Source organism: Suncus etruscus, chromosome 14, assembly GCF_024139225.1.
Source record: "Suncus etruscus isolate mSunEtr1 chromosome 14, mSunEtr1.pri.cur, whole genome shotgun sequence".
Taxonomy (NCBI): domain Eukaryota; kingdom Metazoa; phylum Chordata; class Mammalia; order Eulipotyphla; family Soricidae; genus Suncus; species Suncus etruscus.
In genome coordinates this window covers 62,558,084-62,585,882 of record NC_064861.1, presented here as the reverse complement: position 1 = coordinate 62,585,882, position 27,799 = coordinate 62,558,084, and the positions used below count along the sequence as shown (strand labels likewise).

The 27,799-nt window shown below is 46.8% G+C and overlaps 3 protein-coding genes across 3 annotated transcripts in view; 2 read left to right on the top strand and 1 right to left on the bottom strand.

Moving 5' to 3' along the window:
- The window catches only part of DUS2 (dihydrouridine synthase 2), a 39,856-nt gene extending 31,260 nt beyond the window's left edge, over window positions 1-8,596 (bottom strand). The window contains exons 1-2 of the mRNA XM_049786492.1: window positions 8,510-8,596; window positions 1,358-1,499 (exon numbers count right to left, since the gene is read on the bottom strand). Of these exons, the coding sequence (XP_049642449.1) occupies window positions 1,358-1,483 (126 nt within the window). The 5' untranslated portion in view covers window positions 1,484-1,499; window positions 8,510-8,596. The remainder of the gene's footprint in view (window positions 1-1,357; window positions 1,500-8,509) is intronic.
- A 61-nt stretch (window positions 8,597-8,657) lies between these two features.
- Window positions 8,658-12,765, top strand: DDX28 (DEAD-box helicase 28). Its single transcript, XM_049786396.1, has 2 exons — window positions 8,658-10,406; window positions 12,661-12,765. The coding sequence occupies exon 1, from the start codon at window positions 8,685-8,687 to the stop codon at window positions 10,320-10,322; it is 1,638 nt and encodes a 545-aa protein (XP_049642353.1). The 5' UTR covers window positions 8,658-8,684; the 3' UTR covers window positions 10,323-10,406; window positions 12,661-12,765.
- Window positions 12,526-14,705, top strand: LOC126027444 (DPEP2 neighbor protein-like). The gene is made up of 2 exons (XM_049786463.1): window positions 12,526-12,845; window positions 14,283-14,705. The coding sequence occupies exons 1-2, from the start codon at window positions 12,605-12,607 to the stop codon at window positions 14,600-14,602; spliced, it is 561 nt and encodes a 186-aa protein (XP_049642420.1). The 5' UTR covers window positions 12,526-12,604; the 3' UTR covers window positions 14,603-14,705.
- The last annotated feature ends 13,094 nt before the right edge of the window (window positions 14,706-27,799 follow it).

Sequence of the window (27,799 nt, the reverse complement as noted above, 5' to 3'; positions counted from 1 at the left end):
TGGCACAACAGATAGGGCTCTTGCCTGCGCCCAGTTCAATTCCTGGCAACCCATATGGCTCCCAGGAGTAATTCCTGAGTTCAGATCCAGAAGTTATCCCTGAGTACTACCAGATGTGACCCCCCCAAAATTTTTTTTCCAGAAAAAATGCTGCCTCCATAAAAAATGGAAGCCCAAGAGCATTAAATATGTTCCCAGAAGTACTCCCACTTCCCCCTCAACCTTAACAACCCCCAGAAAAGGTCTATGCCCAGGAAGGCTAGGGGTTCCAAAAGCATAAAGCCCTCATCCCTCATCTGATATCACAGAAGTAACATACAGAATGGCCAGGATGGAGACAAGGATGGCCCAACACAAGATCAGGGGCAGGAACATGCAGGGTCAGCAATGCAGGCAAATAACTGAAGCAGATAGTCATAAAGCACAGGGAAAAAGATGCTCCTTCACAGATTTCTGCAAGCTCATGCTGCTGTAGCCGCTGGCTGCCAGCCTGCCCTCCCAGGGTCCTTCCTATAGGAAAAGGACTAAACCCCTGCACTGTCCTTCCTCCAGTCCCTCCCCCATCCTGCCACACTTGCTTCTTGTAAAACAAGTCTCTCAGGAAAACCTCTCTGGCTCTCCTCGCTTTCATCATCTCCTTGTTTCCCTACATGAAGGAAGCAGGGCTCACTCGTTTACTAGCCTGGAATGGAGATAGCTCAACTGGCTGGAGCACATAGTTGGCATACACAGGGTCCCAGGTTTGACACCTGGCACCACAGGGACACCCAAGCATTGCTGGATATAATCCTGGAGATTTCCAGCATCCATGAGAAGGCCTTACAGGTAGCCAACCTAGCTTCAATTCCCCAGAACACCATATAGAACCCCAAGCCCACCAAGAGTGATCCTTGAGTGCAGAGCCAGGAGTAAGCACAGATTAGCACCGGGTTTGCCCAAACCCAAAATAAGTAAAATAAAAACATCCACTAATACTCTTAAAAGAATAAACCAGATCTACAGAAAAATCCAGTTCTTCAGAACTGCCAGCCAGTAGCCTGTCTACAGACCACATGGCCCCCAGTCCACCTCATCCATCTTGCCAGGGCTAAACATGGTCCTACTCTTCCTCTTCCTAACCTGAGTCCAATCATTCATGCACAGAAGCATGAGCTGATGCCTGAGTCCACCTGGATTGGGACCCTACGAGCTCTTAGCCACAGGGTCCCAATAAGGCTTGTGCACGTTCTCTTTTGCCTACCCTCACTGAGTACTTGAGAAGTGAGTGCCCATTCTGCACCTTAATTCCTGATCAATCCCCCAACCTCTGCCCTAGACAAGAGACAGGACAGTATCCAGGAATATGGGGAGCCCTTACCTCACAATATACGATGTCTGCGCCATAGTCCAGGGCCAGCAGCCTCATCGGCAGAGTCCCGACCCGAACCATGGGGGCCAAGATGAGTTTGTTGCTGTAGCACAGGGAGAGACCGTTCACAATCATGCCTCCTCGTGGCAACCTGAGGGCAGGACAGCAGATTGAGCAATTCCAATGAAGACCCTTTCCCTTCGCCCCACTCACTGTTCCCTGGCACCGGCTTCCCTTACACAGGTTAACACAACTTGTGGACTTTCTCCTAATCACAAAGAACATAGGGCCAGGGACTGAAACAGGAGCAGGAGTTAAGGCATTTGCCTTGCAACATAGTCCACCCAGGTTCAATTCCTATGGTCCCCTGAGCACACTAGGAATGAGAACAGAGCCAGAAATAAGCTCTGAGTACCATTGAGTCTGAACCCAAAACCAAAAAGTAAATAATGAAAACAAAAACAAAAACAAAACATAAGCTCATACATTCACCCCATGCACACAAAGGCTCTAATCTATGCTAATGTCTAGTTTCTTTGGCAACATTAGACGGTAAAAAAGACCAACAAAACTGTCCTGCTCCGCTGGCATGCTTTTCATGCTTCAAGCATGTTTTCATACTTGTGGGAAACATGGGGTGATACACTACAAATAAATAGATAAATTTGTTCAAAGTATTTTGGACATTTGGTAGAGCTAGAGCAGTATTTCCCAAAGTGGGTGACATTCTCCCTCTGGGGGCGCTGTGGGGCAAGACAACTTTCAGATGTAAGGGGGAGGGGGAGGGCACAATACACTTTGTAAGCTTAAAGGAGGTAGATTTTCAGGAGAGCAGGGAGTGGTTTGTTTCCTGTCAAGGCACTGATAGATCAAATCAGTTCAGAAACCTCTGGATTAGGGGATAAAAAAGCAGATTTGAGAGCCAGAGGGAAAGTAGTGGGTAGGACCCTTGCATATGATCAACACTGATTTGATCCCGACATCCCATATGGTCTCCAGAGCCTGCCAGGGGCAATTTCTTTCTTTCTTTTTTTTTGTTTTTGGGTCACACCCAGCAGTGTTCAGGGATTACTCCTGGCTCCATGCTCAGAAATCACTCCTGGCAGGCACGGGGGACCATATGGGATGCCAGGATTTGAACCAATGACCTTCTGTATGAAAGACAAACACCTTAAATCCATGCTATCTCTCCAGCCCCCCAGGGGCAATTTCTAAGTGAAGAGTCTGGAGTAATCCTTGAGCTACCAGTGGTTGTGGTCCAAAAACAAAAATAAAAATGCAGAGGGTGGGGAGATGGGGAGATGGAAATGCTTAAGATGGACTGAGAGATAAAACTCACACAATAGAACACATGCCAAAGCAAGCTGAGTTCAGGCTTTAGCAGTGCAAGCTTCCTCACGCATATACTGCCCACTGTGCCCCTTTGGAAAGGTGAAAAATGCTTACTGTAAGTTGCATTAGAATTCTAGTTTTGGAGATAGCACAGCGGCATTTGCCTTGCAAGCAGCCGATACAGGACCAAAGGCGGTTGGTTCGAATTCCGGTGTCCCAAATGGTCCCCCGTGCCTGCCAGGAGCTATTTCTGAGCAGACAGCCAGGAATAACCCCTGAGCACCGCCGGGTGTGACCCAAAAAAAAAAAAAAAAAAAGAATTCTAGTTTTGGGGTGGGTTGGTTGATTTTGTTTGTTGTTGCTTTTATTTTTTGTTGTTGTTTTGTTTTAGAGTACAACTTGTGGTGCTCAGGGCTTATTCTTGGCTCTACATTCAGGGATCATTCCCTAGTGGACTCAGGGGACCATCTAAATTGCCAGGGATCAAACCCAGGTTATCTCCATTCAAGACAAGCATATTTGTCATACTATCTCTGTGGCCTGAAATTTTTTCCGCAGGTTCTAGGGGATGTGACTTAGTGGCAAAGAGTATGTTTGCTCATACAAAGTTCTGGGTTTGACCAGGATTAATACTGAATTAATAAGTATTCCAGCTTTGGGGGGATAAAATAGGCATATAACACCACACCTAGAGCTACACACATGCTGGGCTGGGGGGAGCTCAGCAGGGATCCCACATCATCCACGTCTGCATTCCTTTAGTGGTGATGCTTGCAGCCCACTAACCACACGCTTTTAGCTGGATGAGCACCTTTAGCTGAGCACACAAGGAGGTGCTGAGATGCTCACAAACAAGCTTAGCAGAGGTCACCCTCCCTGGCTGTGGGGCTCACACACCCTTGATAGTAGCAGAGATCGCCAGAGACAGCACCCCTATTTTGATTGAGAACCCCTCTCCCAGGTGCTTGCAATTTTTCCAATAGCCAGTAAACCTTTCTTAATTCTAAAGCACAATACACGTCTCAGTATTCTCGGGGTGTCTCAGTGTTTGCTGTGAGCAAGCTGGAGAGAACTGACGAAGTGTCTGCTGAAAGGACGAGCACAAATTAGGGGCAAGAGCAAAGACAGGTTCAGACCAGCTCTAATTGCTGTGACATCCTGAAGTTTTCAAAGAGCCCAGACACAAAGAAAGAAGTCACTGTCAAAAAAAAAAAAAAAAAAAAAAAGAAGTCACTGTCCAGTCACTTGTTTCAGATATTTGAAAAACTCCAAAAGCAAATACATAGCTACATAATAATCATTCCTTTAATGGACAAACACAGGGTTGGTACAAAGCAATTCTTTGTAGCTGAAAGATAGAGGCACACGTATATTAATAAAATACATAGAGATAGTAAAGTCATTAAGGTGCTTGCCTAACACATGGTCAGACTTTGTTCAATACCCAGCGTCCTATATGATCCCCTGCCCCTGCACCACAAGGAGTGATTCCTGAGTTCAAAATTAAGAGTAACCGCTAAGTATCGCCAGGTGTGGCAATAAAAAAAAAAGGAAGGATGGTGGGGCTGGAGTGATGCATAGTGGTAATGAGTTGGCGTTGAATGCAGTCAGCTTGATCCCGGGCATCCCATAAGGTCCCCAGTTCCTGCCAGGAGCGATTTCTGAGCGCAGAGCCAGGAGTAAACCCTGTGCACTGTCGGGTGTGACCCCAAAACAAAACCAAACAAAAAAAGGTTTTGTTTGGTTTTGGTTTTGGGCCACACCCGGCGGTGCTCAGGGGTTACTCCTGGCTGTCTGCTCAGAAATAGCTCCTGGCAGGCAAGGGGGACCATATGGGACACCGGGATTCGAACCAACCACCTTTGGTCCTGGATCGGCTGCTTGCAAGGCAAACGCCACTGTGCTATATCTCCGGGCCCACATAAAAAGTTTTTTTAAGTGACCAGATAGCAATAGCACAGAGGGGGAGTAGGGTTTTGCCCTGCACAGGCCAATGAGGATTTGATCCCTGACATCCCATATGGTCCCTCAAGTCATCCAGGATTGATTCCTGAGTACAGAGCCACCAGGCATGGCCCCCAAAACAAAAAAATTTGGGGGGTCACACCCGGCGGTGCTCAGGGGTTACTCCTGGAAGGCTTGAGAACCATATAAGATGCCGGGATTAGAACAGGGGTCCATCCTGTTTTGGTAGCATGCAAGGCAAATATCTTACCACAGGTTCTATAGCTCTGGCCCCTCAAAACAAAAAATTTTTTTTGGTCTTTGGGCCACACCTGGTGATGCTCAGGGGTTACTCCTGGCTATGTGCTCAGAAATCACCCTAGCTTGGGGGACCATATGGGATGCTGGAGGATCAAACTGTGGTCTGTCCTAGGTTAGCGCATGCAAGGCAAAAGCCCTACCGCTTGTGCCACCACTCTGGCCCCAAAACAAAACAAAACAAAAAATTTTTTTGAGTTTTTGGGTCACACCCGGCAGCACTCAGGGGTTACTTCTGATTCTGCTTAGAAATCGCTCCTGGGCCCGGAGAGATAGCACAGCACCGTTTTGCCTTGCAAGTAGCCGATCCAGGACCAAAGGTGGTTGGTTCAAATCCCAGTGTCCCATATGGTCCCCCGTGCCTGCCAGGAGCTATTTCTGAGCAGACAGCCAGGAATAACCCCTGAGCACTGCCAGGTGTGGCCCAAAAACCAAAAGCCAAAAAAAAAAAAAAAGAAATTGCTCCTGGCAGGCTCGTGGGACCATATGGGATGCCGGGATTCGATCCACCGTCCTTCTGCATGCAAGGCAAACACTTTGCCTCCATGCTATCTCTCAGGCCCTGACAAAAAATTTTTTAAACAACTTCTCAGTGACAAAAATTTTAGTCCTCACAAGCTGAATAGCAATCAATGGCTATAACAAATCCTTATCTCAAGTTTAGGACATATCCATGGGACCCCTAAGGGTGCCAGCTTAGCTGCCTCAGGTCAGTAGCTCCCGAACTCTCAATGTTTTTCTGAATGATGCATTTATAAAAATAACAGAGTCAAGTTTGTTCTCCTGAATCTTTCTCCTCTGCCTGTCATCAAACACTACATCCTCCCCTTTCTGACATCCAGGGGTCCCCACCATTCCTGATTCCCAGGTCACTAAAGAATGCTCAGGATGTGCAGACCTACTCAGGTATTTGGCAAATGTGTCTTAAGTAAATGTACATCTAGTAACCTCAGCCTCTCCGTAGTCCTCATCCTCTCTCCCAGCCATCACTACTGTTTAGGATGCACATTTTGATTTTTTTTTTTGAGGGGCTGCCTTATGCTATGCACTATGTGACCACACCCTGAGATCCACCCACTATGAACCAGTAGAACCTCTCCAAAATATTAAAAAAGCGGGGCCGGGCGGTGGCGCTGGAGGTAAGGTGCCTGCCTTGCCTGCGCTAGCCTAGGACGGACCGCGGTTCGATCCCCCGGCGTCCCATATGGTCCCCCAAGAAGCCAGGAGCAACTTCTGAGTGCATAGCCAGGAGTAACCCCTGAGCGTCACAGGGTGTGGCCCAAAAACCAAAAAAAAAAAAAAAAAAAAAATTAAAAAAGCTTTCAGCTGGGGGCTGGAGCCAAGTACAGAGGGTAGGAAGTTTGCCTTGCACACAGCCAACCTGGGTTCAATCCCCATCATCTTACAGTCTCCCAAACCTGCCAGGAGAAAGTTCTCAGTACAGGGTCAGGAGGAACCCCTAACTACCACCAGTGTGCCCACACACCAAAACAAGTACTTCATTTACTTACTCATTACTCCTCCAGAAAGTCAGCATGCATATCAAAATGGTATTTGAAATATTTAAAAATATTTCTTTTGCATTGGGAAGATAAACTCAAGTGGTTGAGTATGATTTTAGCCTTGAGAGGCCCTGAGTTCAGTCCTGCCCCCACTCAGCCCCACCCCAACCCTAGCACTGAAGGGTGTGGCTGCCATTCTTTTAAAAGGCTTATTTGGTGGGCCCAGAGAGATAGCACAGCGATGTTTGCCTTGCAAGCAGCCGGTCCAGGACCAAGGGTGGTTGGTTCGAATCCCATCCCGGTGTCCCATATGGTCCCCCATGCCTGCCAGGAGCTATTTCTGAGCAGACAGCCAGGAGTAACCCCTGAGCACCGCCGGGTGTGACCCAAAACTAAAAAAAAAAAGGCTTATTTGGGACTGGAGAAATAGCAGAGCAGGGGTGGTGAACGGGATTTTTACCCTCATTCAAAATGGCAAAAAGCAATATGTGTTTATTGTATTATTGTTAAAATTATGTGCTTTTGTGAGTGTTTGTTTTGGCAGGTCACTGCGTGGTGTGGCTCACTGACTCTCACAGTTTAAAATTTTGGCTCTTTGTGTGGAACTTGTTCACTACCCCTGGGGTAGGGCGTTGCCTTCCACTTGGCCCACCCAGAACAGACTCAGGTTCAATTTTGGGGATCTCATATGGTCCCCCGAGCCTGCCAGGGGGCAATTTCTGAGTGCAGAGCTAGGAATAATTCCTGAGTACTGCCGAGTATGGCCCAATAAAACAAAAATTAATAAAAAAAATAAAAGGTATATCTATCTTATTTACTTATTTATTATGTTTTCTTTTTGGGGGCCAACTCTCTGATGCCCTGGAGTTACTCCTATCTTATTTACTTATTTATTATGTTTTCTTTTTGGGGGCCAACTCTCTGATGCCCTGGAGTTACTCCTAATTCTGTACTCTGAGGACCACTGCTGAGCCATGTGAAAGGCAAGGAAGGGCCCTGCCCACTGCAGTCTCTGGGCCTTTTGATGAATCTGATGCAATTTAAAATACTTTGTTTAAACACACCCAGTGAAGTTTAGGGATTACTCTTAGCTCTGCACTGAGGAATCGCTCCTGGCAGGGCCCAGGAAACCTTAAGGAAAGCCCTGAATCAAATCTGGGTTGACTGTATTTAAGACTATCTCTCTGACCCCATAACCTTGAAACCCTTAGGTCAAGAATGTTAAGACACTCCCAAACCATTACCTGCTTATCTCCTCACTCGGACACTGGGAACAAGAAGCCACTTGATGCCTACTCTCGAACTCTGTTAAGAAGTACAACCAGAGGCTGTTGATAGTACAACAGGTAATGTTCTTGCCTTGCAACCACCCACCAGGGTTCGATCCCCGACACCCCAAGTAGTTCCTTAAAGCTCTGCTAGGAGCAATCCCTGGAGTGGAGAGCCAGGAATCTCCACTGAGCATAGACAAAAACCGGGGGGAGGGGGGGGAGATAAAGAAGTATAAACACCGAAGAACTTTTTTTTTCGACCTTAATAGTATCTGAAGTTAGGTTTATGGGAGACAAACTGGAGGGGGCAAGGGGTCTAAGAAAAGGGATGAGGGTTGAGAAGGCGATGGGGTGACAGAGCAGGCAGTGAGTCGTGGCTGAAAAGAGAGAAAGCAAAGTTGGGCCGGAGAAATAGCATGGAGGTAAGGCATTTATTTGCCTTGTATGCAGAAGGACGGTGGTTCGAATCCCGGCATCCCATGTGGTCCCCTGAGCCTGCCAGGAGCAATTTCTGAGCCTAGAGCCAGGAGGAACCCTTGAGCGCTGCTGGGTGTGATTCCCCACCCCAAAAAGAGCAAAGTGTGAAGAGCAAAGGGTGACCCAGGCCGGACGAGCCAGGGCTGGGGAGGAAAAAAGCGTCCAAGGCACCTCGCCTCCCACTTGCCAGACGCCCTCCGGCCCAGCTGGGTGGGTAAGGCCGAGCGCCACCGCCGAGGATCGCAAGGCTCCAGAAAGCCTGCCGGCATCAAGCGCCCTTCCCCGGGGTCTAGAACTGCCAATCTCCCCGTACGCACCTACACACCCCGTGCGTGACAACTGAACAGGATCTCCAGTACTTCCCTCCTTCCTCAAAGCACACCAAGTCCACACGCACGCACCGATTTGGACCTCGGCGGCCGCCGTCCGCCGAGTCCCGTCGCGCCCGTGACGTCACTTCCCCGCGCCGCTCCCCGGCAGAGGGGCAACAACATGGCTGTCGTCGGGCCCGCGCGTCTCTGCTGGCTCTCGATTCGACGGCTTCCGGCTCCACGACGGGAACTGGTGAGAAGCGGGGATCCCGATCAGCCCTTGCCGGTGGTGCGCGTCCCGCGGGCTCTCCAGAGGCGTCAGGAGCTCCGGCAGCGCCGACGGCAGAGCTCTCCGCAGCCGGCGCTGGTCCGGCCCGGCCCGTTGCTGCTGTCGGCGCGGCGGCCTGAACTGAACCAGCCGGCTCGCCTCACTCTGAGCCGTTGGGAGAGCGCGCCCCTCGCCTCGCGCGGTTGGAAGAGCCGGCGCGCGCGTCGCGACTACTTCTCCATCGAGCGCGCGCAGCACGAGGCCCCCGCGCTGAGGAAACTCGCAGCCGCCCGAGACACGTTCGCCGACCTGGGGCTGGAGCCCCGGCTTCTGGCCGCGCTGCAGCAGGCCGCCCCCGACGTTGTCAGGCCCACCACGGTGCAGGCGAGCACCATCCCCCCGCTGCTCCGGGGGCGCCACGTCCTGTGCGCCGCAGAAACGGGCAGTGGCAAAACGCTCAGCTACTTCCTCCCTTTGCTGCAGCGGCTCTTGGGGCGGCCCAATCTAGATGCAGGTAGAGTCCCAGCTCCCCGAGGCCTGGTCCTGGTGCCTTCCCGAGAATTAGCCCAACAAGTTCGGGCTGTTGGGCAGCCGTTGGGCAGCTCCCTGGGCCTGCAAGTGCGGGAGCTCGGGGGAGGTCACGGCCTGAGCCGGATCATGCTGCAGCTGTCTAGAAGGCTTCCCACCGACGTGCTCGTGGCCACTCCCGGAGCGCTGTGGAAGGCCCTGAAGTGGCAGCTGCTGAGCCTGGATCAGCTCTCTTTTTTGGTGTTGGATGAGGCAGACACGCTGTTGGATGAAAGCTTCCTGGAACTGGTCGAATTCATTCTGGGAAAGAGCCATATAGCAGAAAGCACCGCTGACTTGGAAGACGCTTTCAATCCCAAAGCCCAGTTAGTGCTGGTGGGTGCAACCTTTCCTGAAGGAGTGAGCCAGCTGCTGAATAAAGTTGCCAGCCCAGACTCACTGACCACCATCACCAGCTCCAAGCTCCACTGTATCATGCCTCATGTCAGACAGACGTTCATGCGACTGAAGGGAGTTGAAAAGGTCACTGAATTGGTACAGCTGCTCAAGCAGCGTGACAAAGGTCCTTCAGGATCCGTGCTGGTATTCTGTAACAGCTCTAGCACCGTCAACTGGCTAGGGTATATTCTGGATGACCACAAAATCCAGCACCTTCGGCTACAAGGACAGATGCCAGCTTCCATGCGGGCAGGGATCTTCCAGGGCTTCCAAAAGGGTTCCCAGAATATTCTGCTCTGCACAGACATAGCTTCTCGGGGCCTGGACAGCACCCGGGTGGATCTTGTTGTCAATTATGATTTCCCTCTCACACTGCAAGATTATATCCACAGAGCAGGCCGGGTAGGACGGGTGGGGAGTGAGATACCAGGCACTGTTGTCAGTTTTGTGACCCACCCTTGGGATGTCAGTCTGGTTCAGAAGATTGAGCTGGCAGCTCGCCGGCGAAGGAGCCTGCCAGGACTGTCCTCCTCTGTAAGCGAGCCTTTGCCCCAGCGAACTATTGTTCAGCCCTCTTCAGTGTAACTCGCAGTGACTTTGTTACTCTTGCTCTGGCAAGGCAACAGTGTACCTGTCAGCAGACTCCCTGGAGGGCTCTGGCTGGGAAAGGTTAGATGCCACTAAATAGCACTGCAGAGTGTAGCGGGCTCTAGTTTTTCTCATAAGTCATGAACAATAAAAAAAATGTTTGGTTTTGTGGTCATGGTTTTCTAGCAATTAAGCTTTTTTTATGTATCTCCCCAAATGATAGCACGAAATTGAATCATGAGAAATTCACATTTATACACCCAAACTGCTATACCTGGGATGAAGCCTCTTTTAGTTGATTTTTGAGTTTGTGAATGTTGTAGGGAATTTTATTTGGGGGATCACACTGCTGGTGCTCTGGGCTTATTCCCACCAGACTCAGAGAACAATATGGAGGTATCAGGGATTGAATGTTGGTCACCCATGTGCAAGGCAAACAGTTTGATTGCTGTACTATCTGCCGAGGCCCTCTTATCTCCAACCCATAGAAGATAATCGTTTAGACCCAGCAAGTTGGGGAAAAGAGGGCTATGCCAGTGATGCTTAGGAGTCAGTCTCAGCAGTGCACAGCACCATGCAGTGCTGGGCATTAAACCTAGGTCAACCACGTGCAAGGCTATAGCCTTAACCCTTGTACTGTCTTTGGTCGTATGTGAGTAATTTTAAATTGTTATGTGGAATTCCAGAAGAGTCTCAAACCATCAGAAGTTGATAATCAATTTATGCTCTGTTGTGTTTTCAGTCCCTGCCTGGTCCTTTTGAGTATCCATCAAGTCAATGGGATGGTCCCAGACAGATGAGCTCTGGAGGTTATTTGTTCTGCTGGCTCATCTTCCAGGACAAACCACCTCCAGAGCTTTCCCTTTAGCACTTTGCCTACTACCATTCCCTAAAGACAGCTCCAATTAGGCCTGACTTCATAAGTCTTGGTAAATATTGTGCTAATCTAAGCACTTTAGAAGATGCTGATGTATTTCAACCAGGAACAGGACCCCAGAAAATCTATCCTAGACACAGTCTCTCTGCAACAACCTCTTTAGCAAGCCGGAATGATAGCACAGATAGTATGGTGCTTGCCTAGCACATGCTAACTTAAGTTTGCATTCTGGTAACAATCACTACCAAAAGTGATCTCTGATCACTTGATCTCAGGCCAAGAAAGAAGCCCTGGGCATTGTCAGGTGTGACCTATAACCAAATATACTCAAGGTCAGGTGATCTTGTGATGAGATAGTGGACAAACTTCAAAAGACCTCAAATGTTTTCTCATGTGAGCCTAAGGCACAATTATAGCCCCTATTCTAGTAGCCCCTTTCATGGCATAGACCATATTTCGCACCCAGTTGAGCCCACATGCCATCCTTCATGGTCGTGGGGTTGTCACTGAGGTGTATAATAGGTTGGCATTTTGTGTGATGACATTTTCTCATGTAGTTTGAGTTTTATGTTAAAATAGGCCTGTTTCATATAAAATTCGCTAGGTAATTTTAGCACCTTTGATCTCGCAGCTTCAGTTGAGACTATGAAGAACTTGTCCTCACATTGTTGTTATTTGAAACCTTGAAGACCCCATGAGAAGCCCTGTTGTGTCCCTTCCAACCAGTGTCCGAAGTAGCCCCTGAGCTGCTTCATTTATTGATAAAGGGTAAAAAGGTCGGGGGCCGGAGAGATAGCATGGAGGTAAGGCGTTTGCCTTTCATGCAGGAGGTCATCGGTTCAAATCCCGGAGCCCCATATGGTCCCCCGTGCCTGCCAGGAGCAATTTCTGAGCCTGGAGCCAGGAATAACCCCTGAGCACTGCCGGGTGTGATCCAAAAACCACAAAAAAAAAAAAGGGTAAAAAGGTCATATTTGACGAATCTACATTTGGAGCAGGATAAGGAAAGGACTTGGTTTTTATTCTCAACTGGAAAGTCCCCTGTCCTGTCCACATTTCCGAACCATAGGTAGACTCCAGGCCCACCTACAGGAAGCTTTTCCTCATGACTTAGCACACACATATCTGTTGCTCCAGTTGTTCACTTAGGTCATCGGTCCACCCTAGTCTGTTAGGTTGATCTCAAACCAACCTGAGCATGTAAGTCATGCATTTCTCAGGAATGCACCAAGGGCAAGGATGAGGAGAGCAGCCTGGATGTCAGTATGCCTTAGAACTGTGTGACCCCACTGGATGGAAGTGACCTTATAGAATTATGTTGCTGTGGCACTGCCAATGTACAAGCTTGATGTCCTTGAGAAAACTTTCATTTATCTTGGAGAGATGAGTTTGGTGACTGAGAATGAATGACAGAATCTTGTGTATTCACTCTAACTTGTCCTCTGTCCCTTGGGACAGCCCCACTGCAGGTAGGACAATGTCTGGTGTCTGCACTAGCGGCCCTTCTATTCAGCAACCTAACCTCATATGGCTTCCACACCTCCAAATGTACCATGATATCAGGTATACACCCTTGGCCTGTAGCCTCAGGGAGCCAACATGTTCCTGCTCCCAGGAGAAACCGTGTGGGCACATCCCCCTGGGTAAGTATTTGAGGAGGTTTGAATTTTTATAAATATAGCCTTCCCCTTGAACCTACTAGATGTTTTGATTCAGTCTCTTTTCCTATTTGGACTCAGTAAAAAGTCAAGTGTCTTTTGGTTAGGAAGTGAGAAATACTACAGAATAGGTAGAGCTGCTGAGAGACCTCCTGAGCCAGACTTCATGCTGTCCTATAGGCATCAACACCAGCCCCCTCACACATGGCCCAGTCAGAGCCACTGAGTTACTCAAAAGGGCCGTGGTATGTGACGGGAAGAACTGAAGAGCCCAGGGGCAAGAAGAGTCTGAGGTCATGGGTGGGGGTAGGAGGTGGAGACTGAGCAATAAGAATCCCAGGAGATGGGGTCACTATGAGCTTGGAGTGGGGAAGGATCCTGATTCAAACCTTCTGATCGCTGGCCTCAGAATTAGACTATTTTCTAATCTTCCTAAAAGGACTGAAGCTCGGGTGACTCAATTCAGTGTGAAGGGGGTTGTGAAGGTGCCTGTGACGAGGGGTTCTTTACTGATTTTTTTTTTCTGTTTGTCTTTAGGCCACATCTGGTGGTGCTCAGGAGTTAATCTTGGAGCTGTACTCAGGAATGACTCCTGGCAGCACTGGATGTTGTGGAGACTGCATGGGATGCTGGGAATAAGACTTTGGTTGACCACATGCAAGGAGAATACCTTCCCCACTATCTATCACTCCTGCCTTATTAACTGATTTGTACTAGATTTTCCCCAAAATGTAAAAGCCAGGTCCATGATATCTTTAGCAATAACCTTAAGCTGATGTGGCTCAAACCTTGCTCCCAAAAAAAAAGTTTTCTCAAACTGGAAAGACAGCTCAACAGGCTTGAGCAGATGCTTTGCATGGGGGAGGCCCAGGTTTGATTCTCAGCACCACATTAGTGACCCCTAAGCACAGAACCAAGAGTAGCCCCTCAACCCCATGGGGTGTGTCATCCGTTATAAACCAGCGGAAAAGAAATATATTAAAGGGGGGCCGGAGAGATAGCATGGAGGTAAGGCGTTTGCCTTTCATGCAGGAGGTCATCGGTTCGAATCCCGGCGCCCCATATGGTCCCCTGTGCCTGCCAGGAGCAATTTCTGAGTCTGGAGCCAGGAATAACCCCTGAGCACTGCCAGGTGTGACCCAAAAACCAAAAAAAAAAAAAAAGAAATATATTAAAGGGAGAGACTGATGGGAACCCACCTGCAACCTTTGTGCAGTTCTTTCTACAGGATAGGACAGGTTTGCCACATGCTGTAGACCTGCTTCTAGGAATGCTTTTGCAGACTCTGGACTCAGTGGCCAAGGCTATGTCTTCTTGGATGCCAAAGAGATTAGGAGGTGTCAGCCCAAAACTGAACTCCAAGAGGGGAGGTTCCCAGGACATGACAGCTGTGTGTGTGACTGAGTCTGATTTTCTTTGCAGATGTGGCCTCCAGTTCTCCTTCACCTGGGCACTACCATGTCTTATATCAAGGGGCTGGAGAGAGTCAGGTGACCTGGCACGGGGAGACATACTGTATGGTCGGTGCCTACCGTACATATGGAGATGTCCCCCTGGCCACCCCAGCAAAGGAAGAAGCAGAGAATCCAGCACCTCAACCCTTGAGCTCCCCAAGAGGCACCCAAGAGGGTGCCCCCAAGAGGCACGACACATTTTCCGATTCAGACACTGAGCTAGGCTGCTCAAAACCCAAGATTCAACACTTAGAGCCTGGTGACAGGAGGCAGAAGATCACTGGCTGAGTCCTCTTTGGAGAGAACCCATCCAAATACCTGAGACTTTTCCTGCCTCTCCCCTCCAACAACCCATTTCACTTACACCTTTGCTTACCTCAGCCCTTTGGTCAGAAGCTCAGACATGAGATCAGAAACAAAGCTGCTGTGTATATCTGTTCTAAAACCACCCCCAAAATAAAAATTGGATTCCTTTGCCCCATCCCACAGAAAAGTGCATTGTGTTTAGCTGAGCTAGGAGGAACCAAGCACAGCGAAAGGATTAAGTGTCCTTTGCAAGAGCCAAATTTACCCACAGCCTCTTCTTGGGTCAGTGCCCTCAGCCATTGCTCAAACCAGGAGCAGTAGAACTACTTGAAATGGGAAGAAAAATCTGGCTCTCCAGGGATCCCCTGCAATAAGGACACCCAGTAAAGATTTGCTCCTCATTGCATGGTTAGGTGAGAGGCTCAGCAGTCCTTTCCCAAGATTCACAGGTGCTTTTATTCCCTGTCCTCCAACCATTGTTGTCACCTCAATTTGATAAAATGTTTTTCTGTAACTGCTTAAAGTTCATTTTGTCCAAGGTGGGACCCAAACCTACTGATTTCCATGATGACGACTTTTGAAACAAAAAAAAAGTCAACCGAAATCGGGGTCATCTTTTTTTGTTGTTGTTGTTTTTTGTTTGTTTGTTTGTTTTTGGGCCACACCCGGCTGTGCTCATGAGTTACTCCTGGCTGTCTGCTTAGAAATAGCTCCTGGCAGGCACGGGGGACCATATGGGACACCGGGATTCGAACCAACCACCTTTGGTCCTGGATCGGCAGCTTGCAAGGCAAACGCAGCTGTGCTATCTCTCCGGGCCCCGGGGTCGTCTTATACGCCAAGTATATCCCGAAAAATGTTTCAATATGCCGCTAAACGAAAATTGAATATAGCCACAAAACCAATTTTCCAACTTGATCCTGCACCAATCACTGCAAGGCTGCTCAGACCGCCTCTCTAACTCAGCCAATCCAAGCAGGCTTTTTATGCATGCAAATTAGACAATGTTCTGGACCCGAATCTACACTGTAAAAAGCCTGCTCAGATTGGCCAGAGTCAGAGAGGAAGTCTATTACAGTATAACCTTTGAACCTTTGCTTGTTGTGATTGGCTCACTATGGTACATACAGTTGCAGCACAGGAACGTTCTGTCTGATACAGCGAATATAGGCCTAAACCTATGTTTTAACTGCAAAATTAGGGGGTCGTCTTATATGTCGGAAAATATGGTAGGTGTATTCTCTAAGACCTAGAGAACCTACAGAGGGTCTCTAAGTGGCATACAGAAAGGACTATTGGCTGCAGCCTATGTGTGACTCACAAGGACTCCAGAGCCAATGGGACAGGATCCAGGCAGGAACTTTAAGAAGTCCAGAGCCCGGGCCCGGAGAGAGCACAGCGGCATTTGCCTTGCAAGCAGCCGATCCAGGACCAAAGGTGGTTGGTTCGAATCCCGGTGTCCCATATGGTCCCCCTTGCCTGCCAGGAGCTATTTCTGAGCAGACAGCCAGGAGTAACCCCTGAGCACTGCCAGATGTGACCCCCCCAAAAAAAAAAAAAGTCCAGAGCCTGGGGCTGGCGCTTTGAGCCTATGTTCTCTCTCTCGGATATACATTCTTCTCTTTCTCTCCCTCCAATCTAATCAAGTTTTGTTCAATAAGAACTTGTCTTGCAAGGGGGCAGAGGGAAGAGAATAGTTAGCACAGTGGGGATGGCACTTGCCTAGCATGTAGCTGACCTGGTTCAATTCTTGGCATCCCATATGGTACCTGAGCCTTCCATGAGTATTTTCTGGGCTCAGAGCAAGGAGTAACACCTGTGCACAGATCTAGGAGTAAATCCTCTGCTAGTGTATGTGCCTCCAAAAAACTTGTGTGACTTTTGTGATAATATTTGCCTTGCATGAAACCGACCCAGGTTCAATTCTCAGCATCTCATATGGTCCCCTGAGTCTGCCATGGGTAATTTCTGAGCTCAGAGCCAGGAGTAACCACTGTGTAGTTATGTGGAGTATGCACATAAGTGGTTCAGTGTGGTAGGCACCACTGAATGTGATTCTACTCTCTTCTCCCCCAAAATCTTGCTTCACTAAAGAAAAAATGAGCCAGGAGTAATCCCTGAGTGTGTCTGGGTTTGACCCCAAATATAGAAAAATATAAGTATTTTGAATCTAGAACAAGAGTACAGCAGTAAAGAGCTTGTTTTGCATGTGGCTGATCCAGGCTCATTTTCCAGCACCCGGATAGTCTCTAAGCACCACTCAGGATGATGCCTGAGCACTGAGCCAGGAATAAATCCTGAAGCACTAAAATGTGTGCCCCCAAAGAACCAAAGGGAAAAATTGTTTTAAATGTTTAATGCTCTGATATAGTTTCTTTGGAGGACACATTTTCAGATGCCCCCAGGATGAAGACTGGCTGCATTTCTGTGATTGTCTCTGCCTAGAAACCTCAGGTCATGATCAGCTCTACTGATCCATTTTATTTTTTTGGTTTTGGGGATTTGATTGGGGGCCACTCTTGGTGATGCTCAGGGATTACTCCTGAGTCTATGCTCAAGGATTGTTGCAAGACTCAAGCATCAGATGGGTGCTAGAGATCAAAAATGGGTCAGCCTTGTACAATGCAAGATCCTACCCACTATACTTTCTCTCTGGCCCCAGAACTGGTCTAAGACCTGAAATACAACTGACTTGAAATGTGTGGCCTAGCTGATCTGTGGAGATGGTGCCTACCTTCTCTGGTTCTGTACAGTTCCTCTCTATTCAGCTTGAATTTTCCCCTAAGTCCTGGCAGATTTGATATCCAAGTCCTAGAGAAACACACACAAAACACACAAACACACAAAACACACACAAAACATACACACAGTCTCCCTTTCTTTGCAACTTTGTTTGGATTTTTTTGGTTTGATGTTTGCTTGTTTGTTTTGAGGGCACATCCATTGGAGATCAGGGCTTACTCCTGGCAGTGCTGGTAGGCAGGGAGTGTCAGGGATTAAACCCTGTCAGCCTCATGAAAGTGGTATTGTTCCCCCTCTTTCAGCCGAGAGACCTGTTGATCCAACTGGAAGAGAGCAGGAGTGGGGGCTGCTGAACACCATATGGTGGGGAAGTCACTCAGGGTTGTGATCTGACCAGCTGTGCTTTGAAACGTTGCCCCAGGGACTCACTCCTTAGAGGGATTACACCCCAGCTGCAGTGGGAAGGGGAGGCACTCTTCAGCCTCCGGCATGGTCAGTGGTGTCAATGCGCAGTGTCCAGTGCATGACCCTTGGTTTGCCGAGCTGAAACATCCCACCCAGGGACCACTGCAGGGGTTTTATTTATCTCCATCTGAGGGAGTATTCTAGGGTCTCCTATGTCAACTTAGGTCACTCTGCACTGGTCCCTCTTGCTAGCTGGGAAAGTTTACAAAAGTCGAACCACCACAGAAGGTGCAGGAGTGAGAAATTCAAGAGCGGGCCTGGAATTATAGCACAAAAGGGGCTTACCTTGCACAAAGCTAACCCATGTTCGATCGCTGGCATCCCATATAGTCCCACTTGCACTGCCAAGAGTGTTTCTTGAGTTAAGAGCCAGGAGTAACCCCTGAGTATTTTCATATGCCCCCCAATTAAACCAAAAACAAATAGAACAACAACAAAACCCTCAAGGAACGGAGGGGCAAAGACCCAGAAGGCTATCCTCAGAGAGAAATGTCTGTGAGAAAAGGTATTTCCTGTGTGGATGTGGTGTTTGTGTTTAAGTTGTGTGGATAGCTGGTATATTTCATGTGCATATCCTATGTGCTATGTGCATATTGGTGTGTATATGTGGAAGGTACATGGTGTGCATAGTATAAATATAGGTCAGTGGTTCTCAAATAATGGGGCTCGCCCCCTAGGTGGGACACGAGGCTCCGTAAAGGGGTGCATTTGACCTCAGCGAACACTGTCAGAACAAGCTAAGTCCTGTGTTTATGTCTCTGTATGTCTCTGGAGCTGAGAGTTGCTGTGTCCTGCTTCCAACCCGGCTTCGAAAAGCTATGCTTTGCAAAACATGCTCATTGTAGCCATTCATCCAGACATCACCTCTGGTTAAAAAATAAGCTCAAATTATTTTATATATTTTTGTTTTGCAGGTTAAAGTTTTTTTAATAAAGATACTATTTACAGTCGTGCGGGGGGGGGGGACACACAAAATGTTTTCTTCTTCCTAGGGAGGCATGACAGAAAATAATTGAGAAGCACTGACAAAGGTGGTGTGTATATGCTCTATAAGTGTATGTGGTGTGTGTTACATATAAAGCGTTGTTGTTGTTATTGTTGTTTGGGGGGGGCCACACCCGGCAGTGCTCAGGGGTTACTCCTGGCTATCTGCTTAAAAATAGCTCCTGGCAGGCACGGGGGACCATATGGGACACCCAGATTCGAACCAACCAGCTTAGGTTCTGATAAATGTTCTTTTTTGTTTGTTTGTTTTTGGACCATACCCGGCGGGCTCAGGGGTTACTCCTGGCTATCTGCCCAGAAATAGCTCCTGGCAGGTACGGGGGACCATATGGGATGCTGGGATTCGAACCAACCACCTTAGATCCTGGATTGGCTGCTTGCAAGGCAAACACTACTGTGCTATCTCTCCAGTTCCCCATATAAAGCATTGTTAAGGATCCAAGTTGACCACCCAAGTTGGCGCTGAGAGTCAGAGATCACCTCCGATAATGCAAGATGCAAAAGCGAGTTTATTCGGCTAGCAGAGGTCCAAGTACCATCTAACTAGTGGAGGTGACAAGGGCCCTGAGTCAAATCTTTAAGCAGTTTATAAGGCTTTATTATAGACTTCAGCAACTCAAGCATTATATTGTAGGGTTCCAGAGTAGAAGGACGAGACCACACAACTGGAATAAAGTTTTTAACACTTTAATCTGTCTGCCAACATGATTCCCCAGCCTGGCCAGCCAGGGGCCATCTCCTGAAGGAAATGAGCCCTGCCCAAGGTCATGATGAGGATTATAGAGGGAAGGGATATAGGGAGGTTTCAACTTTCTGATGATCCTTAAAACAATTGGCTCTTGTCTAGGGGTATCTTCCTACTATTCCCTTGTTCTTCCCTGATAAGCTACCTGGTACAGCCAGGTAGACTGAGGCGGGGTCTATGGAAATAGGCTCACAACATGTGGTCCTTACAAAATGGTGTTTCTCCCTGCTCAGAACCTAAAGAAGCCTGCCATGTGGCTTTTACAAAATGTTGTCTCTCCTTATTCAGAATTCAGGTCCCAATATTATAGCTTAATACAACAATGCAAGCATTTCATCCACTTGAACAGAAATTGCATCATGCTTAGGGATGGTGTCTCAACTTTTTGCTAATGCAACTATTTGTCCGGGGGTCCTTATCTGGTGAAACATTCGGACCAACCTAGTTTCTCTATTTCAACCGAATAGGGAGGGTCTTGCTTTTTACAGGGTGGGTACATTTTTCCGGTTTTGTCTTTGGGCTAACACCTTCTGCCTATGGGGAAGTTGTAGAGTGGAAAAATACTTTACAATGGCTTTACTGTGGGCTTGGAACCACCTTAGTCCTAGACCCAGGGTCTTTGATTCTCACATTCTCCCCGGTCTTAGAATCAGGGAGAAATCCTACTCCTTCATTCAAGGATCTAGAGGTTCAATTGTAACATCAGACAGTAGAAGTTAACTTTCTTAAGCAAGCAGAGTACAGAAGCCAAAAACACTGTTATCTCTAAGCAAAGGAACAATTCACAAATCACATAAATTAAAGTTTAGGGGAGGAATCCCAGGGGTGACAGTATGATTCACAAACTGTCTGGTAAACGTCATCTATGGATAAGAGTCCAGGTACAGTCCACAAATAAATCAGGTATTCATTTTGTCAGTTGTCCTGCAGCCACCTCTGTCGACTGGTACACCAGGATGTCCTGCATTCTGTCCTAGTTCTGGAAATTGAGTCAACTGAATGTGCAGGGTGTGCTTATAATTCTGCACTTCAAGGAGAAAGGAGGTTTCTGTAACTTAAAGAGTTGTTAGTCCAGGGCACTTTCCTGCTTTGGATCCAAGAGAATTGCTTCTTACATCTGGTGTTAATTCTTTTACACTTAACATTTCTAGGAGAAGCCACAATCTGCTCCTATTTTCCTTATATCACCCATCCTCTTTAGATGTCAGTGTCTGGTTAATTCTTGCTACTTGCCCCAACTTCTAGGATAGATAGGCAAAATATAATTTTCAATTTATGTCAATGGCCTTAGCTCATTGAATTTCCATGGTCCTTCTTATTCCCCAGTAAGCTTTTCTGATGACCTTTCTGTTTCCTATTTTCCCTAGAGATTTTACTACCTTAGGAGTCATTAAAAGGGAGAGTGGGCGAAGGTCCATTTTCTGTAACTTCTTCAAGGTGGCAAGGGACTGTAGGCCCTACCTTACACTACGTTTATTAAGAGGCAATTGACAGGTTGGGGTCTGCAGATTCAACACCTGAGCCAGGGGAATATTATTTTCCCAATAATTTTTGGCATCTGTGAAGTCATGCTACCAGCTGTTCTCAGTGTTTATTGCTTTAGTTTTTTTTTTTTTTTTGGTTTTTGTTTTTTGGGTCACACTCAGCCACACTCAGGGGTTACTCCTGGCTCAATGCTCAGAAGTCGCTCCTGGCAGGCTCAGGGGACCATATGGGATGCCAGGATTTGAACCACCAACCTTCTGCTTGCAAGGCAAACGCTTGACCTCCATGCTATCTCTCTGGCCCTGCTTCAGTTATTTTCATATGAATTATCCAAGAGGAGTGGGCACTAGAACAAATTATAATTATATCAGGTACAGAAAAAAATAATTTCCTCTCCACCTTTGCTTTGAACCTTTCCATATAGCTGGCTTGTTCATTTGCAAAATATAGCAATATACTGGAGAAATCTCCATTTGGGGCACCCCATTTCTTACAGAGAATTTCTGGGGATTAAAGACAGAGCAGGTGATTTACCACTAAAGGCATTAATAGTTACATGCCACATCCAAGTTACCCAGGCTTGGCTGATGCAAAGATGAGGTCTAGGAGTCAGCGGTCAGATTAACATGGTGAGCCAGGGGATGGCCTTGGTCCTCTCATCCTCTGTAGGAGTGTCCTGAGCCTGTCCCACCCCTCTTCAGGGCTGGGAGAGATTCTGTCCTCTGAAACTTTTCTAGGAGCAGGACCCAGGCTGTGGCCAGCTGGCACAGATCTAAATACTCCTAGACAATCACTAATTTTGTAGGCCAGTCTGCCTTTAGTTTCCCTGAGGTAAGAACAGTATTTGTAACAGTACCAGTTATTATTGGACCTGCTTCTGTCATTTTTGTTTTTTGATTTTTGGGCCACACCCGGCAGTGCTCAGGGGTTACTCCTGGCTGTCTGCTCAGAAATAGCTCCTGGCAGGCACGGGGGACCATATGGGACACTGGGATTCGAACCAACCATCTTAGGTCTTGGATCGGCTGCTTGCAAGGCAAACACCGCTGTGCTATCTCTCCCTGCCCCCTGCTTCTGTCATTTAACCTTCATTCCTTTCAATTCTGTTTTTAAGAGGGTTCTGGGGTCCAAAATTTTCTGTCTGCATGAGGAATGGTCCCCACTACAGAGAGGAAGATTTCCTGCCTGTGTTTATGGAAAACAACATGGTGCCATAAAACATTAAAAATACTGAAGATGCTGGGCCCGGAGAGATAGCACAGTGGCGTTTGCCTTACAAGCAGCCGATCCAGGACCAAAGGTGGTTGGTTTGAATCCCGGTGTCCCATATGGTCCCCTGTGCCTGCCAGGAGCTATTTCTAAGCAGATAGTCAGGAGTAACCTCTGAGCACCCCTGGGTGTGGCCCAAAAACAAAACAAAACAAAACAAAAATACTGAAGATGCTAAGGAGAGAGAAATAGCAAATTTATAGAACAAACAGAAAATTTGGAACTATTTGACTAGTATCTGGGGGGCTTTCCACAGTAAGATGTCCTATAATTTTATAGATTCAATTTTCTAAACCCTACCATATTCATAAAACTCTTTGTAATAAACCTAACAATATCCTTAGCAGAAAGTAATGAAAAAATCTGGTAAGTGGTATTTCAGCAAATATAAAAGCATGTATACTATACTGAAAATAGAAGTTTATACATTCTTCTGGCCTCAGTTTATGGGCTTACAGGCAAAAAACATGCTGGACACCAGCAATTCACATCACATAAATTGTATCAACAATGTGTAAAATTTATTATACAGAAATACTTTGAACATAAATTAATTTTAAATACCAGGAAGATTGTCCACTATTTTTGGTAGACTTTAAAATTCCTTGTTTGTTTACTACCAGAGCTGTGTTTCTTCTTAGCTATAGACCTACTGTAGCCAAACCCGGTTTCTTTCTATTCAGTCAAAATTTGACTATTACTGGGGTTGGAGAGATAACATGGAGGTAGGGCGTTTGCCTTGCATGCAGAAGGATGGTGATTTGAATCTCGGCATTCCATATGGTTCCACGAGCCTGCCAGGAGCAATTTCTGAGCGGAGAGCCAGGAATAACCCCTGAGCGCTGCCAGGTGTGATCCAAAAACCAAAAAAAATTTTTTTTGACTATTACTAATTTTTTTAAATTTATTTAAAGAAAATATATCACATAGTTGACACAATTGATCATAATACATCTGTTTCAGGAAGAACAAAGGCAAAGTTATTTAAAAAAATAAAAACTAAAGAGATGGAAGAAGAAGAAGAAAAGGTTCAGTAGCAAGTATATTTTTGAAAATCATTGAATGACCAATTAACTCATTAAAGGCCCAGTAGAAGATTTAATAAGCTTTCTTCTTCTCACTCTCTCTTTTTTTTTTTTTAAGATAAGAGTTAAATAAGTACAGTAAAAATGGTATTAGAGTGGCAATTGTTGTTTGCATAGACCCAGCAAAATAAGGGGAACATGGAAAAGAAAAGCCTTGGCCTAAATACAAGGAGACCTTACCCCTGAAGTTTTCTGGCATAAGACCAATTCTAGGCTCCAGGCATACTCCAGGCATCCAACCCAAGTCATTGTCTGTAGTGCCAATAAACTTTTTCACAGTCGCTGTTATTGATGTCAGGTTTCTGTAGTTAAAGATCCTGGAATTTGTGTATATCCTACATTGAAGTCAGGATGATTAGGCATGTCCTCTAGTTGTACCTCACAATTAAGAGAGCAATTCAGAGAGCCCTGTCCTGAAGGTAGTTCATTGTTGTTGTTGTTGTTAAATCCTCTGGGTGTTAAGGGAAGTCTCTTTGGAGTAGGTTGATGCTGAAGCAGTGGTAGGGTCTTCCCTGGTAGAGGATTGCTTTTAGGTGATATTATAGACAACCATGATTGTTTCGTAGATGACATCCCTGGTTCAGGGGTGAATGGACAGTGCCCATTCTTCTGAGGCCTGAGCCAGGTCATTATGACAATGTTCAGGATGTAAAGTCCCACTGCATTACAAGATTTGTGTGTTCCTATTTCTATTAGATAAGAACTTATTTGTATGTATAGTATTTTCCCATTTTAATGTGCCTATGCAAAAGAGGAACAATGCCACATGGCACTATTGGTGTATATGGGGGCCATTGGAACAAGTCCAACAATCCCCGTAACTTGGTTCTAACATAAGCTCTAAACCGAGAGACTCGGTTTCAGAATTTCTTATTGAACAGATCACAAAGAGAATAGACAAAACAGTGGGGAAAATCGTCACTGTATAAGAGAATGTTTAGTAAGGGTTATAACTGTTAAGGAAATACACATAAGGTTTTCAAAAGATATATACATGTCCCTTTTATGTCTTTTGAAATAGCTGTGTTAAATCCGGTGCACCACTTTGGTCTGTGATTTGGCCTGTGCAGTCTGATACCCGGCTGACGATAGTTCCATATCAGGAAAGATGATTGAGCGGTGACTTCTCAGAAACCGAGTCTCTTAGCAAGCAAAAGTCCACAATGAAGGAAGGAGGAGGAAAGGATGCCTCTGAGAGTAGATCAATAGCAACAGTGAATTGGGATCATTTCAGGCTGAGCGTCTATCTTATCACTTAGGGTGCAGTTTGGCAGTTGGCTTTGTATGGGGGTAATGATCTACTTCTTGAGGAGCCAAGAACTGAAGGTAAAAAGGGTTAAATGTGGGCCCGGAGAGAAAGCACAGCGGCGTTTGCCTTGCAAGCAGCCGATCCAGGACCAAAGGTGGTTGGTTCAAATCCCGGTGTCCCATATGGTCCCCCGTGCCTGCCAGGAGCTATTTCTGAGCAGACAGCCAGGAGTTACCCCTGAGCACCGCCGGGTGTGACCCAAAAACAAAAAAACAAAAAACAAAAAAGAAAAGGTTAAATGTGGAGTAATGATGGTTGGGAGTCAGGGAGTGAAGGTCAAGAGATGAGCTTGTGGGGTGGTGGGCAAGGGCAGAATACAAGATGAACATTCTGCATATGCAAAACATGCATTAATCATAGGGGAATCCTATTAATCTATACTTGTTTTGAAAATGGAGACTGGAGAGAAAAATATTTCCAGTGACTGCCCCGAGTGCAACAATCTTGTGACGGGTGGGTGTTACTCCACCCTGGATTCAGGTGCAGCTACCTGAGACCCACCCATTTCTGGGAGGGGTCTTGGGAACCAAATATTAGGTGTGACCTTACCTGCAAGACCCCGCCCATTCCTGGGAAGTGTCTTGGAAAAGTTAGAAAAGCCTTGGACAGAGGGGATTCGGCCCTTTCTGCGCTGCTGGGCGCTCTGGCTTTTGGGGTCTCTGCGTTCTGGTCTTTGACCAGCATGGAGCCCAAAGGGAAGATGGCTGAAAGGAGTTTAAGATGCAGGGCCAAGAATAACTAGTGCTTGAAAGGTTATGAGTAGGCCACACACATGTGGTGAATAGGGCATGAATAAAGTTGATGGTTCCTGATGCCTGCCTGTGAGTGAGTGATTTCGCCTTTCACCTGGGCCTGGGACCCGCCAGCTGGATGGGGTTGCGGAGCCACGTGGCCTGGGATGGCAGAGAGAAATCCATCGCCATCCTTCTCCATCCAGCCCCATCCTTAATTATTTGATTCTACAGGTGGGGTAATCCCTGGTCTCCTAGTACTGCCCCCCAAACTAGGGAAAAGGTCTTCGGCCTGGGGTCTCCCCGCATCCCATGCCAGCAAGAGCTAGTCTCCAGAACAGAAAAGGAAAGTTGACTATTACTAATTTTTAACTGATCTCTCTTTTTTTTTTTTTTTTTTTGGTTTTTGGGTCACACCTGGCAGTGCTCAGGGGTTACTCCTGGCTCTACGCTCAGAAATCACTCCTGGCAGGCACATAGGACCATATGGGATGCCGTATTCGAACCACAGACCTTCTGCATGCAAGGCAAACGCCTTACCTCCATGCTATCTCTCCGATCCTTAACTGATTTCTATTTCTTTTTTTGGGCCACACCCGTTTGACGCTCAGGGGTTACTCCTGGCTATGCTCTCAGAAATCACCCCTGGCTTGGGGGGATCATATGGGACACAGGGGGATCGAACCTCGGTCTGTCCTACGCTAGTACTTGCAAGGCAGACACCTTACCTCTAGCACCACCTTCCTGGCCCCTTTTTATTTTTTTTTTTTTTTTTTTTTTTTTTTTTTTTTTTTTTAGTTTTTGGGCCACACCAGCGTTGCTCAGGGGTTACTCCTGGCTGTCTGCTCAGAAATAGCTCCTGGCAGGCATGGGGGACCATATGGGACACCGGGATTCGAACCAACCACCTTTGGTCCTGGATCGGCTGCTTGCAAGGCAAACGCCGCTGTGCTATCTCTCCGGGCCCTTATTTTTTTTTTTTTGGGGGGGAGGAAAAATGTGCCTTTAGTTTTCTTTTCTTTTTTTTTTTGGTTTTTGGGCCACACCCGGCATTGCTCAGGGGTTACTCCTGGCTGTCTGCTCAGAAGTAGCTCCTGGCAGGCACGGGGGACCATATGGGACACCGGGATTCGAACCAACCACCTTTGGTCCTGGATCGGCTGCTTGCAAGGCAAATGCCGCTGTGCTATCTCTCCGGGCCCTCTTTTTTTTTTTTTCTTTTTTGGGTTTTTGAGTCACACCAGCAGTGCTCAGGGGTTACTCCTGGCTCTATGCTCAGAAATCGCCCCTGGCAGGCACAGGGGACCATATGGGATGCCAGGATTCGAACCACTGTCCTCCTACATGCAAGGCAAACACCTTACCTCCATGTTATCTCTCCGACCCCTCTCTAACTGATTTCTAATGAACTTTCTTAAACTAATAATCATTCTTTTTCAAACCTTTATCTTTTTTTGGTTTTTGGGCCACACCCATTTGATGCTCAGGGGTTACTCCTAGCTAAGCGCTCAGAAATTGCCCCTGGCTTGGGGGAACCATATGGGACACTGGGGGATCGAACCTCGGTCCTTCCTTGGCTAGCGCTTGCAAGGCAGACACCTTACCTCTAGCGCCACCTCACCAGCCCCTCAAACCTTTATCTTTAGGAGCTCATAGCACCTTATCATTACCCCATTCCTACCCAGTAAGTATAAGAGTACTATATTATGAATTTAGAGCATCTAAATTTTTTTCATAAAATTATTTATACAAAATATTAGGTCATTTCTAATTTAAAGACATAATAATAATAAATAATAATAATAATAATAGTTTGCTTATAGTTTCTTTCCTTAGTACACATCCTCAAATCTTTTTTTTAATTTTTAATTTTTTTTTTTATTTTTCACAGCATTATTTATGGTACATAGTGACAACAAATGAGGGGCACTCCCACCCCAGTGCTGTCCTCCTTCCACCCCTGTTTCCAGCATGCATCTCATATCTCCCTCCCATTTCCCCCAGCATACTCGTGCAACTGGTCTCCACTTTATAGCTTGTTGTAGATTGTCTATTCTGTTGTTGCTTGTGATAAAAAGGATAAGAAGAAAAAAGAAAAAAAGAAAGAAGAAAAGAGAAAAAAAGGAAGAGAGAAAAAATTGGCCGCAACTACCAAAAAAAGAAAAAGAAGAAAAAAATGCACCCGGCTAATGAGAAAAGAAAAAAAAAATCACCAAATAATAATCACAGGAGTGAAAAGAAAAGGGAAGAGAAAAGTGGAAGAAAGAAAGAAAAAATAAAGTCAAAAACTTACAAATCGAGCCCGGAGAGATAGCACCGTGGCATTTGCCTTGCAAGCAGCCG

Bases quoted from the DNA above. Each gene is read 5' to 3' on its own strand.
- DDX28 (XM_049786396.1), top strand. From the start codon at position 8,685: ATGGCTGTCGTCGGGCCCGCGCGTCTCTGCTGGCTCTCGATTCGACGG.
- LOC126027444 (XM_049786463.1), top strand. From the start codon at position 12,605: ATGAATGACAGAATCTTGTGTATTCACTCTAACTTGTCCTCTGTCCCT. The intron at 12,846-14,282 runs GTAAGTATTTGA...TTTTCTTTGCAG, and splicing joins GTGTGGGCACATCCCCCTGG to ATGTGGCCTCCAGTTCTCCT.